General features: G+C 37.9%; 1 protein-coding gene across 8 annotated transcripts in view; it reads right to left on the reverse strand.

Annotated features, from left to right (window-relative positions):
- NEK10 (NIMA related kinase 10) overlaps positions 1-13492 on the reverse strand; it is a 211689-nt gene that overhangs the window by 58279 nt on the left and 139918 nt on the right. For all 8 annotated transcript variants that reach the window (XM_088021316.1, XM_088021307.1, XM_088021301.1 and 5 more), the window contains one exon: positions 9151-9364. In XM_088021316.1, coding sequence (XP_087877442.1) covers positions 9151-9364 — 214 coding nt within the window. The remainder of the gene's footprint in view (positions 1-9150; positions 9365-13492) is intronic.

Here is a 13492-nt window from a genome sequence, read left to right on the forward strand (position 1 = left end):
CTTAAGTGTATATTAATTCACTTATAATTTGTCTTCCTCCACCGTGAAGGTGGAATTCTTCTCTTTACTGTTAAAACACAGGCTAGAATAGTCCCCAGAAGAGAATATATAAATTTTGCTGAATAAGTGAAATAAAAGACTGATTTTTCAAAGTACTACAAAGCTCTTCTCCATATTAAAACAAAGGGTAGAAATCAAAATAGCAGCATTATTTTTTTGAAGAAACTGACAAACTGATTCTAAAATTAATAAGTAAATATAACAGATCTAGAATGGCCAAATCAAACTTGACAAAGAAGAATGAAATTGGAGCACTTACACAACCTAACTTCAAGACTTACTAAAAAGCTACAATAATCAAGACAGTGTGGTATTAGCCTAAGAATAGATATGCAGATCAATGCAACAGAGTAGAGTTCGGAAATAAATCCACATATATAGTGTCAAATGAGTTCCAACAAAGACCTGTAGTAAAATCAGTGAGCAAACATTAGACATTTTAAGAAATGATGCTGGGAAAACTGGGTACCCATATGGAAAAAAAATAAATTTCAATCTTTTCATTATTCTATGCATGAAATTAAATCAAAATGTATCATAGGCCTAAACATAAAATCTATCACAAGAAGGAATTTACAAAAATAAAAAAGATCCAATTTTTGCAGCCTTGGGATAGGCCACAATTTCTTTAACAGGATACAAAAAGCACTAACAGAAACAAAAAACTAAATAAGTAAACTGGACTTCAACAAAATTCAAATTTAACAAAATTTCTACTCATCAAAAAAAAAAGGCCAGTCAAGCCAAAGACTAGGAAAAAATTTGCAATACCTATATTTGACAACAGAGTCATACGTGGAAAATATAAAGAACTAAAATCAACTAAAACAGACAAATAATTCAATAAAATAATGGCCAAAGATTTGAGTAAATACTTCACACACACACAAAGAGATATATAAATGATCAATAAGCACATGTAAAAGTGCTCAACAGCCTTGGTTATCAGGAAAATACAAACTAAACCACAAAGAGATACCTTTCTATGCCCACTACGAAGGTTAAAATCTAAAAGACTGGCAATACCAGATGTTTACAAGAATGTGGAACGATTGAGCAACTCTCATACATTGCTCTTAAAAATGCTAAACAGTACAATTTTGGAGAACTGCTTGGTAGTTTCTTTTTAGAGTTAAATATACAATTACCTTATGACCCTGAAATTCTACTCCTAGGTATTTGTCTAAGAGAAATGAAAGTATCTGCACAAGAAGACTTATGTAAGAAAATTCATAGCAGTCTTACAGAAAACCCCAAATCTGGAAACAACACAGTGTTCATCAACAGGAGAATAAATTATGATATATTCATACAACATAATACTATCGAACAATATAAACAAATAACTGTTATACACAACATCATGGATGAGTCTCACAGACATTAGGTCACATGAAAGAAGGCAGACACTAAAGAGTACATACTGTTTGTGATTTATATGAAGTCAAACAATAGGCAAAAGTAATCCATAATGTCAGAAATCATAACAGTCTGTCCGTGAGCAGGGAATTGTATGGGAAGGGGCATGAGGGAAATTTCTGAGGTGATAGAAAATTTCCGAATCTGGTTTTGGGTGCAAGTCAACCATGTGTCAAAAGTTATTAAACTAAGTAATTAAAATTTGCACATCTTACTGTATGCAAATTATATCTCCATAAACAAAGGGGGGAGTTATGGTGTGGATGTGAGAATTATATATATATTTGTGCAGGAGCCTAAAAGGCATTGTTTTACTTTCTTAAACCATAGCAAGTATAGAATTTGCCAAAACAAGTCATGATTTTCCCAATACGTCTTTCACTGCATCATTATTTGTTGCATTTTCACAGCCTTGGGGGAAATTCAGTCAACAATTAACCAGACAATAAAAGCAAAGATGTTCACAAAAATATTGTCCTTTTAAAATACATCATTTTCTACATGGCTTAATTTAATCTCTTAGCACAGGATTGCAGACACACGCCTTTAGTGGCATGCTCAGCAATTGTAAATGACATATGGTATAATAAAAATAAAACAACTCAGGTAAATAAATAGCACAACAGTTTTTTAAATTTGCACTAAGAAAATGAGAATCAGGTACTTGCATCTCTACTCAATTCCTAAGTGGTCAACTTTAAAGATATTTGAGAATTTAGGATAAATATCAAATGCCTGCCAATAAAGTTTGCCAAGAACATATACATATTATATTAGAAAGGTACAAGAAGAATTCCACTTCTTTAAGTGAAATTATAAAGGGATTGTGGATTTAGAAAATAATCTTTGCTGACAAGTGCTCTACCAGCTGCTTTCCCCACCCCCAAGGTAGATGGAATTTAGGATAATAATTATGTGTGCCATATTTCAGTAGTTTGACATGAGACTATCATAGAAATCTTCCTTTTTTGTAATTCACCAAAAGCTTAGAGTACATTTCTAGGACTCACTATGGGAACATTTACTCTTCATCTTAAACATGAGATAATTTATCAAGATCAGATATGATTTTTGAAAGATCATCTTAGTAGGCCCACAGAGGATGGTAAGGGAGGGAGATGATTCTAGATAACCTGAGTAGAATGGATTCGATCATTTGGAAGGTCTTCAACGCCGAGGCTTCTTTGAGATGAAAAAGAAACTCCATCTGTGGACAGCAGGTTCAGCCCATGTCCAAGAGTTTCAACCTGCCCTTCCTGCCAACCCACCCTATGGATTTTGGACTTACCTAGCCAGCCCCCACAATTTTATAAGACAATTCCTTGCAATAAATCTCTTCATATGTATCTTCTACTGGTTTTGCTTTATACAATCTGTGTAGGACTGTTCTGTACACCGTATAATATTAGCATCCCTGGCTGCTTCCCCTTAAGGGCCAGTAGCAGTCAACGTCGTTGTGATAAACAAAATGGCTCTCACCACACACACACACACACACACACACACACACACACACACACACACAATTCCCAATGACCCCGTAGACATTGCAGAGGTGGTACACTAAATCACTGCTAGAGTTGAGGAGGAGACTAGAGAGGCAAGAAAGCTGGGTATTGCAATGACCCAATGTGAGATAATGAGAATGAGAACTGGAAGGATAAGTTGGATTTGTCAGACATTTCAAAAATAGGACTGGTAAAAGATTGCTAATGAAATGGATGTAGGATTTGAGGGAGAATGAATTGAAGACGATGTCCAGGTTTCAATTAAGGTGATGCGGTGTAGAACATGACTGGGTTAAGGAAAGAGACTCCATTCACTGTGGGACTTGCTGAGCATGAAGTACCTATTAGACACATGTGTAAATGCCCAGCTCAAAATTTAGGTCTGTCATGCAATGACAGACTGCGATCAGACACATAGTTTTGGAGGTCTTCAGAAAATGGATGTGTTGTAAAACACACCCCAATGTATTTTGCCTTCTTAGAAAATATTGTGTACTTTTCCTCCCAGAACCTGTATACTGTTGAGACCAAGCCAGGAGGCTGGGGATCATAAACTCAAGGAAAGGCCTGAATGAAGAACACCTACGGAAAGAGGAGGACGTGGTAGAAGGGCAGTTTCTAGCGTGTGGACAGAGAATGGGGAAGTCTTTCTGAAGTTCAAAGAAGGAGCCAGAGAGAAGGACAGAAGATAAGAAGGCAAGTTCAAATATCTTTGTTTTTCCTCCTTACATCCTCTCCAGCAGAGGTGAACCCTGGGAATGGAGCAGAGCAGAGGGTTTGAGGGAATAATTCAGGTTCAGGCAGAAAAGACTGGAAGTTTCAGAGAAGCTTTGTGACCATCATGCCACTCTATACTATATAGCTAATATGGGCATTTAAAATAAGGCCCATGAGGGTAGACGCACTTTGTTCACTGTGGTATCCCCTGCACCTAGCATAGTACCTGACACCTAATAGGCAATCAATAAATGTTTGTTGAATGGATAAGGTAGGGCTGATATTGTGTCCCCACTCTGTTAGTTCCCCATGGACTATGTGGCATAGGTGGGAATCTGAAGCTCCCACGTGCCACAGTGGGAATGTAGAAAATGGATATAGTGCTCACTGGTGAGTCCACCAGGTTATCACTGCATGGAGGGAGCACGGAGAAGACAGCTCAAAACAGGGATGCCACGGTAGGTCCCCCAAAGCCACAGGGATAGGTTCACCTCATCTAAAGTCAACAGAGGCCAAAAGAAGAAGACAACACACAGAGTCCCCTCCCATTGGCGTGACGATGCCTAAGCTTCCTCCTGTATCCAGCTGCCATCTTGGGAGAGGGAGATGGAGAGGAGAGCCCTTGAAATGGGTGAGAAACTTTTAGACCAAAACAGCTGATATAAGTGTTAATGCCTATATCCTCCATTTTCTGCTATCAGCAGGAACAGGGGTTCAAACCAAAATGATATATGATTATGGAAGATAAAGTTCTCATTTTGTACAACCAATTTTTATCCAAATTCATATGAAATGAAAAACTATGGAACGAGACAGAGCTCACTCAAGAGAAGAGCAAGAAGAGAAGCAGAACATAGAAACTTAAGAGTCCAGGGTTGGAAGAGAGAGTAAGAAAAGAGTGTTCAGAGACATAAGATGGAAACCAGGACAAAGAGTGTGGTCGAAACCACAGGGAAAAAAAAGTTCAAGAAGGAGATATGAATGATAAGGAAGAATTAGCCTTCAGTTTGATAATCTAGTTGTTAGTTACTCTGGAGAAATACAAGCTTTAGTCCACACTACCCAGGATTAAACCCAAACACTAGGTATGAATACCATGACTAGGTACTCTGGAAACTTCTGCCATCTCGTACCAGCCTACGTTCCCAGACTTTCCAAACTATGCATATCAAAATATGCATTATAAATCAGGATATCCAACTCTCAGTCCAAGGTCTGAAACCAGCAAACTAGCTTGGTGACCTTGGACAAGTCTCTTCTCTTGGTTTCCCTTTTCTTGCCTATTAAGTTAAAGCATAAAACAATACCATTTCTAAAATGTGATTAGTAGTCCTAAGTATGCTAAGCTGGTATATCTGGAGCTCATGTACTTTTGCTATTCTTTTCCATCCAGGAGTGACTTCCTTACCTACTTTCAAAGCCCAAACTCACCCCACTTGTTTTGGGAGCCTCTCTGAACTATATCAACCAGAGATCTCATTTGGTATTTACCCAGAAACTATATCAGCCAGAGATCTCATTTGGTATTTACCCAGATTTCTTCCTGCATATATGTCTTGGCTTCCCAGGTAGATTGGATAAGTCACTTCACAACTGAGACCACTCCTTATAATTTTTTATAACCTTCACAGTAGCAAGCACAATGTCTTACATTCAGAAGATATTCAACAAATCTTTGTTCTTCTATTAATTATAAACTGTAAGCATTTTCAACTTTTCTCTTTTTGTGTTGTTCCCTGTTAGGTTTATGAATGTGAAAGTTCTGTAGACTGAACAAACTCACTCTACTAGTAGAAAGAAATAATCATGTAGCTTTAAAACAGAGGTGGTGAAGATAAAAGTACCTGTCAAATATCATTGGAAGAGAAGTGGGAAATCCCTGCAAAACTCATCCTTCAAGAACATGTTTCTTTCACGATTATCCTTCAGTCTCCCTGGTACATTCAACTCTGCTCCATTTATACACATAGAAATATGCTTTATTTACAAATGTTAATAGTAGCCTACAGCTGGATCTACAAAATCCCAGTAATCTGAATGAAATTGAAGTTTTCTATTGATTATCCACATTTTTCCAGGCTGGGTTTTAACACTCATCCTTGTATTTGCAGCATGCTATTTAGAAATGTCTGCAACCAATATTTCTGCCTGGGATATAAGATAATGGCCAAAGGGCAGCTATTTGGTGTATTTAACACGTTGTGCATAATGCCAAAATGCCAATCATGATTTTGACTACTACAATGCCACAGTACCCTCTGTAGCACAATAGACTTTTATTATTACATATTTAAGTAAAAATTACACCTTATTTTTCTCTGCTTGATTCTTATTCTTGACTCTGCTCTCCTTGTGATCTGTTTTGAATTATAAAAACTGGGAAGCTTAACATTCTTCAAAAAGAAAGTTTTGCTTCTCTTTCATAGAGTCTAAACCACAGTACAAAGGAGTGAACTTTATTAGTGAAGACTTCTCTGTCCTTTTGAAATATATATATTAATACCTGTCTTTACTGGCCTATTGCCATAATTAAGAATAAGCTAAGATGTGAAAAAGTAAGTAGCATACACCCCATGACATAAAAGTCCTTAATGTTTCTTATCAATTGTTTGTTCACCCACTAATTTGCAAAGTTCTAGCAATTCACAATGGATCTCCTTATCAGTGCTGAGAATTCATAAAGTTCTACTGCACTCACTAATTTCTCTTTCCTTTGACTATTGCTTATCATTGGATTGTGTAATTGTATTGTTGATATTAACTGCTCTGGGAGACATTCCACTATATTTGAAAGAAACAATCCTAATACTATAACAATACTTGAGAAAAAAAGAGACATAAAATTTTATACCTGTATTTTTCCCATCAGTAATGGTGTCAATGTATGTTTTTAAAAAATAATAATTGGTACTTAGCAAGGATAATGCCAATTAACTGCATGCTGTCTTTTGATGAAATGTAGTATTTCCTTCTCAAGTCTTTAATAAGGCTGCACTTTTCCTTTTAGTTAACATCTAATTAATCCAGAGATGAAAAATTATCAGTATACATAAAATAGTGCAAAAGGAGAAGATATTTGATCGTTCTTTAAAAGTAGTAATATAAACTCTGCCTAGAGATAAAGCATTTCTCTAAGGTCCCTATGAGACCGAATGCTCCATGAGGGCAACGAGGCTGGCTAGTAGCACGTGCTCAATAAATCCTTATTAACTGCATGAAAACCACACATGGATTTAGCACTAAGGACCAGTTAATACTAGATTAGCAAGTTGCATCAACAACTATTTTTTTAACATAATCACTGCTCATTTTATATAACTGGTGCTATCTTATAATTTTGTGCCACTTTTTAATTTGCACAGTTTATTCAAACACATTAACTTATTTAATCCTAGTGCTTTCTATAATAGTTAATATTTTCACCCTAATTTATGGATGAGTACAGAACTACAACCTCAAAACTCCCTCGTTGACTATAGATATCTTCCTTACCTTAACCCAGTCATGGCCTGAGAGCTAGATTTCTAGAGTTAAAATGGTCCTCCAAATACATACTGAAATTATTGATGGATGAGATGACACGGTGTCTTGGGTTTGTTTCAAAATAACCTACGGATGGCAGGGAGTGGGTAGTGGGTGGGCATAAAGACAGTATGTGATTGGCCCAAAGTAGCAAATTCTTGAAGCTGGGGGGTGGCTACATGAAGTAATATCTTTATTTCTGTAAATGTATGAAATTTTCCACAGTAAGAGTTTAAAAAAAGAAGAAAGAAAGAAAAGCTGAGAAGTAAATAAATAAACAAAACAGTCATTCTCGAGGTGTTTCGCTAAAGATAGAGGATTTCTGCTGGTAGATTTTAAACTAACTCCACCCACCCCCACATCAGCTACAGGGATCTAATAGAAACGGACTCTTTTATATCCAACTGGAAATTGGCTAAGTAGCTTTGTAGTGCAGAACTTAATAGAAGACCTCAAATACTTAAGATATATAGAAATGGCTAAATCTCTTGCATTTTAGTTTACTGGGAACACTGCACTCTGAATGCAACATGACATACATAGAATGGTGTGTTTCTCATTGTTGCCTACTTTTTATGAAGTCAGGTAGTTAAATAACAAGAAAAGGGAGCTCTGACTCGCTGTATATAAGATTTAACTGTGTTCAGCAAGAGCTATAACTCTCAAGTTATATGCTTCTAAACATAAACCAAGGCCTTAGATAATCACCAAGGATTGTTCTGTGAAATTACAGCTGGGCTCAGCAAGGCAATAAAGATGAGTTTTTCCCCCCAAAAGAAAACTATACTGAATCTTCAACTTTCAGATTCCAAGTATGTCAAGACAAACAAACCACAGAGTAGTGCTTTCCTTTTAATAAAAAGGAGTTTGATGGAAACTCTATTATCCAAGAAATCAGAGGAGGGAGGGAGGGGAGGGGAGGGGGGAAGGAAGGAAGGAACGAACGAACGAACGAACGAACGAAGGGACGAAGGAACGAAGGAACGAAGGAACGAAGGAACGAAGGAAGGAAGGAACGAAGGGACGAAGGAACGAAGGAAGGAAGGAAAAGAAATCACAGCTGTCTCTTCTTTGAAATCAACTCTATATTATTTTCTCAGCTGAGGCAGAACAGGTCTTTAGGGTCCCGGAAAGGAATTTGATGACCAAGTACCTTGATTAAGAATGGGTGTTATGACCCTATTTCCTTGGGCCCCATGCCCAAGAGGGAAGAAAAGAATATTTACTAGGTTGAAGGGTCCCTGACTGGATCTCTGCTTGAGGGAGCCTGCAGCATAAGCAAAGGAAGGATCATGGGTCATGATACAACAAAAGCACAGGGGGCAAATGAGAGACAGCAACAAGAGCATCACTGGCATGGTCATTTGCACATGCGGACATTTGTAGCTTTTCCCTTTTTCAAGCTCTGCTCAGAAATAAAGGTTACCGGCAAGAAAAATTAAAGGACATATTCTTATTTGAAGGATGGCAGCATTATTACCACCACAAACAGTAATAAAAGCCACTAGACTAAAAAGACAAAATTTTAAGGTGATTATTATTTCCTTCTCTGATTAACATATAACATTTTCATCCATATTCCCCAAATCGGATTGCTAAAGAAATAAAATATACATATTCATTGCTATCTATACAAAGAGCATAATATAAGCTTAAAGAATTGCTAAGGGATCTTTTTGAGGCCTCTTGTTTTGCAATATACAATAAATTAGGGGTAGTTCATTGGAAAATCATTTATATTGACTTTAATTTTAATTATAAGGCCTGTAAAGGGATGCAAATCTGGAACTATATAATAGTGAAATACTGCATGTAGCAACTAATATTTTCCTAACTTAAGATAATCTTCCCTAACACAAGCCTGAACCACTTCAGGTGACCTTATTGGAGCACATCGTGAAGACAATGACAGCTGTGCACTTACATGACATAACAGAGCCAGCTCATGGTGACAGGTGACAGCATTCCGGTTGGCTTCCATAAAGTACCTCTGCGTGCGCTTCCGTTCCCGTTCCAGCTTCTTCTCCAAAGCCAGCTGAGATGTAGACAAGTTGTCTAAATACTTCATCATGACGTCTGATATCATCGAGCTGACTTCTATGATATCTGGGCGGGCTTCTGCATCAGGAGTGAGGCACCTAAGAGAAGACAAGCTGTTTAGAGCCCTCTGGTCAATGTCAGGACCAGGCCACGGGTGTGGAGGGTCAAGGTTAAACCCCACTGTGTGTCTACCATGGTGTTCGCACCCAAGAGCATCTGGGATTAGATGGACATCAAGCACAGTTTGGAATCCAGACTTCTCAAATGGTATTTGGAAAGTTTGGGAAGCAGCACTGTTCTGTTTGCAGTGGGGCTGTTAGGCAAGGGCTACCGGCAGGCCATGAAGCTGCTCCTCGGGTCTCAGGACAGGTGGATATCGTCATCTTCTCCTGTGTGAACTGGCTATTTTCTATAATCACTGCCAAGTCATTGGTCAGTGAAACAAAGAGGGATCCCGAGAATGTAGACCCTGATGCACCAAATGGAGGGTAGGTTTCTAGGGAGTCACAACTTATTGGCCTTTTCTAGCTGTATAGCAGCAATATCAACCCAACTTGATTAGTGTGTGTCTTACAAAATATGAATCATAAAAATAAAATGCAACCCCGTTACTTAAAGGTTTAAGATGTTTGTAATAATTTTTTAAAGTAACTAATTGGACACATTGCATGCTAATATTTTCTGTGATTTGGAGGTAGGAAATGTCAATCAGCTTACTAAAGGGAATATTATTTATGCCACAGCTAAACACTAATAGAAAGCTATTCTAGACACAATGGAATCAATTATCAGGATCATTGTTAGCATGATTTAAATATTTCTGGCATTCCCTATAATATTTTGTCTATTTTTTTAATTTATTTTTTTTAGATTTTATTTATTTGAGAGAGTGAGAGCTCGCCCATGAGAGAGAGAAAGAGAGAGACAGAGAGGGAACACAAGCAGGGGGAGTGGGAGAGGGAGAAGCAGGCTTCCCGCCGAGCAGGGAGCCGGACACGGGGCTCGATCCCAGGACCCTGGGATCATGACTGGAGCCGAAGGCAGACGCTTAACTGACTGCGCCAACCCAGGAACCCCAGTATTTTGTCTATTTTTTAAATTCAAAATCTCTAACTGCACTGAAGTCATGTTGCTTCTTAATAAACTTGAACTTATTTGGACTTTGAGAAAAAGATCTAATTTTCAACTTTTTGTATTTGATTTAGCAGCCTATAGTTCATACAACTTTCACCTATACTGATCTCTCCAGGAAAGATTTGAGAACTATTTTATTTTTATTATTACTCTTCACCACAGAAGTCAAAATAAGACTCTAACTTGTTAATTTGCTAATTATTCTTTGTTTTTTACCCGATTATGAATAAAATATACATATCTTAGACATTATCATTTCATGCTTAATCTTTATGTTATTTCTTTGTAAGGCAGTGGGCTTGCAATATAGTTATGACAGGCACTTACACATCTGCTGAATCCATATTTAACAAAGTTCAGCCTATGCATTTGTAACAAAGAAAGACAAGGCCAGCTACATAATTTTGGGGGTACCCAGGACAATATGAAAGTGTGGGGCCCCAGCAGGGAGTGAGGAAGTCAATCTCTCCTCCCATAGACCAGTGTCCCAAATGATGGTAGACAGGAGACTCCCAAGAGATTGTAACCTCCATGCCATCATGATGCACTTGGTATCTGGATTAGAGGTGGGGAAGAGGCCCCACTGAATCACCCATTGAGTGTACCACAGTGCTACCAGCCTGGTTAAGGATGGCTTCTCTTTTGCCGCACCCAAAGATTCAGCAGGGCACATACTGTACTCAGATCCTTTCCTTGTCTGCATTCACAAACCCATAGGGGAGGAGGTAAAGGTAAACAGAGGCCTCCCCTGCTGACATACCCAATCACCATATCAGGTAGAGAACGGTAGCAATGATGGGACAGGGACAGAGAGATGGAGCTGGAGGCCAGGCAGGGCCCACAGGGCCAGGAGCAGATGGCCGAGAATCTATGTCAGAGAGGTAGGAAGTTGGAGGGACCTCATAGGAACTGAAACTTCCAAGCCCTAAACATACATGTTCCTTGTCTCATTAGACTTCATTTCTGAAATACAAATTTAAAGATGAAATTATTAAGAATTTCATGACCTTGAATACAGAGCTTTAAACCCTAAGCATAGGACTGTTTTGACTATGGGGACCCTGAGCATTGCTCATAAGTATGAGAAGCTGAACTTCCATGCCAGTGACATATTTGTATTCAAATTTCTTACTTTTGTTCATAGTCATAAAAGCAGCTAAGATGTTGAATTTCACCTTCTAATTAAATCAGTTTCTTCATCTACTCTCACTTAACTAGCAAAAGTAATTAAAGCTGATAAAAATGCTTGGTTGACCTAGCATTGGTTATGACTACCATGTGAGAGAAAACAAAAACAAAAACAAAAACAAAACCAGCATCTAAGCCTTTCATTAGTGCATTAGACTAAAGTCTTAGTCTGCAGATATTTAAACTGATTCAAGATAACATTAGCAGTTGAATTACCAGCTGAGTTTTTTTTTAATCAAAAAAGCAGTATAAGCTAGTTTTACGAATTATATAGTTATATATTATGGTAAATGGGAACACGAATGGTCTCTGTTCTGGCATTTAGTCATCTCTTTCTCTCCCAAAGTTACTCCCCTTCCTGGATTTGCCATCACTGAAAAAGGAGCCAACAGGGAGACGCAATTTAGCATCACAATTAGGCAGGCAGGCTCCAGGTCAGATTGGGGGAGTTAAATCCCAGGTCACCCTTTATTAACTTATCTTGGGCAAGATTTAGCTTCTAAGTCTCTGGTAGCCTATCTGTAAAATGGGATAATCACAATAACTACATCTCATCAAGCTGGTATGGCAATTAATGAAGTCACCTGTGTAAAGTGCTGGGACATTGTAAATGCTCAATACATTGAAAAGAAAATCCACACTTTTATTTTTTCTCTATTCCCTCCCATATTTAACCAACACAAATGCTATGGCTTCTCCCTACTAAATATTTGTTGAATCCTTATCCCTACCCTCTAATCGACCACTATTAGCTTATTTGATCATTGCTTTCTTGGACTACTGAGTTTCCTAAATGACACTCATCTTTTGTCCACTTCTGACCATACTGTAAACTGCCACAGAATTATATTCCTAAACTGTCTATATCACTTCTCTGTTAAGAATTCCTCAATAGCCCCTTATGGTCCAATAGAACAAAACTAAAATTTCCAGCATTCCATAAAAGCCCCCTCTGTAACCAGCCCTTACTTCACCTCCAGCTTCACACCAAATGCTTCCCCTTGTCCAGCTACACACCAAATGCTCCTGTCTGTCCTTTCCCATGTAACCCATGGCTCTCTTATGCCCCCATTTCTTTGCTCATTTTGTTCCCTCTGCTTGAATTTGTTTTTCCCAATGATATCCGCCCTTTTCCAGATCCCATCCCTATCTGCTTGCCAAAAACCCCACTTTTTTTCCAAGTCTCCATTAGGAAGACTTCTTGGATCACCCTCAAATGACTTATCATCACCTTTTTGTATATTCTCATTACATTTAAGTCCTTAAACTACTATAATATTGTATTGCAATGATCCATTTCACCACTAGAAACTGGAAACTTCTTGAGAGGACAGACATATGTCACCTTCACCATGATCTCCTCAGCATGTAAAATGGAACCTGGGTCCTGGTAGGTACTCAGCAGATGAATGAATGAATGAATGAATGAATGAATGAACAAACTTAGGCTAACATCTAAGAATTTAACCTGTCCCAAAATATATACCCCAAATATTTGGCCACAAACTTTTAGACTTCCAGGAACATCTCTTACCAAAAGTTCTAAATTAGCTTCAATTCTCTAAAATATGTCCCTGCTTAGATATTTCAGAGAAATTCTTCAGAGTGAACAAATGTTTCAATGAATCTCCCATCAAATAAACAAAAAAATCATGTTCTAGAAGAAATCTAGGTTGTTCTACTCACCCCACCCACTTTGTCTCCACTCTGCTCTGAGACCAGATGGAAAGAATTGGAGGGATCTGATGTTCAATTGTATTCATTTTGTGTTTTAAGAAACAAAGAGTTGAGCATTAATTATGGTGGAATGAGTTGTTCCCTTTGTCTCTCTCTTTCAATTCATAACCAGTCAGACATCCATAACCTAACAGGTTTTGGTAATTTGGTAATAAACACATAGCATA

The sequence above is a fragment of the Eumetopias jubatus genome, unplaced genomic scaffold (genome assembly GCF_037043125.1).
Source record: "Eumetopias jubatus isolate StellerSeaLion01/CBP00866 unplaced genomic scaffold, mEumJub1_p1.0 scaffold_1, whole genome shotgun sequence".
Lineage (NCBI taxonomy): Eukaryota > Metazoa > Chordata > Mammalia > Carnivora > Otariidae > Eumetopias > Eumetopias jubatus.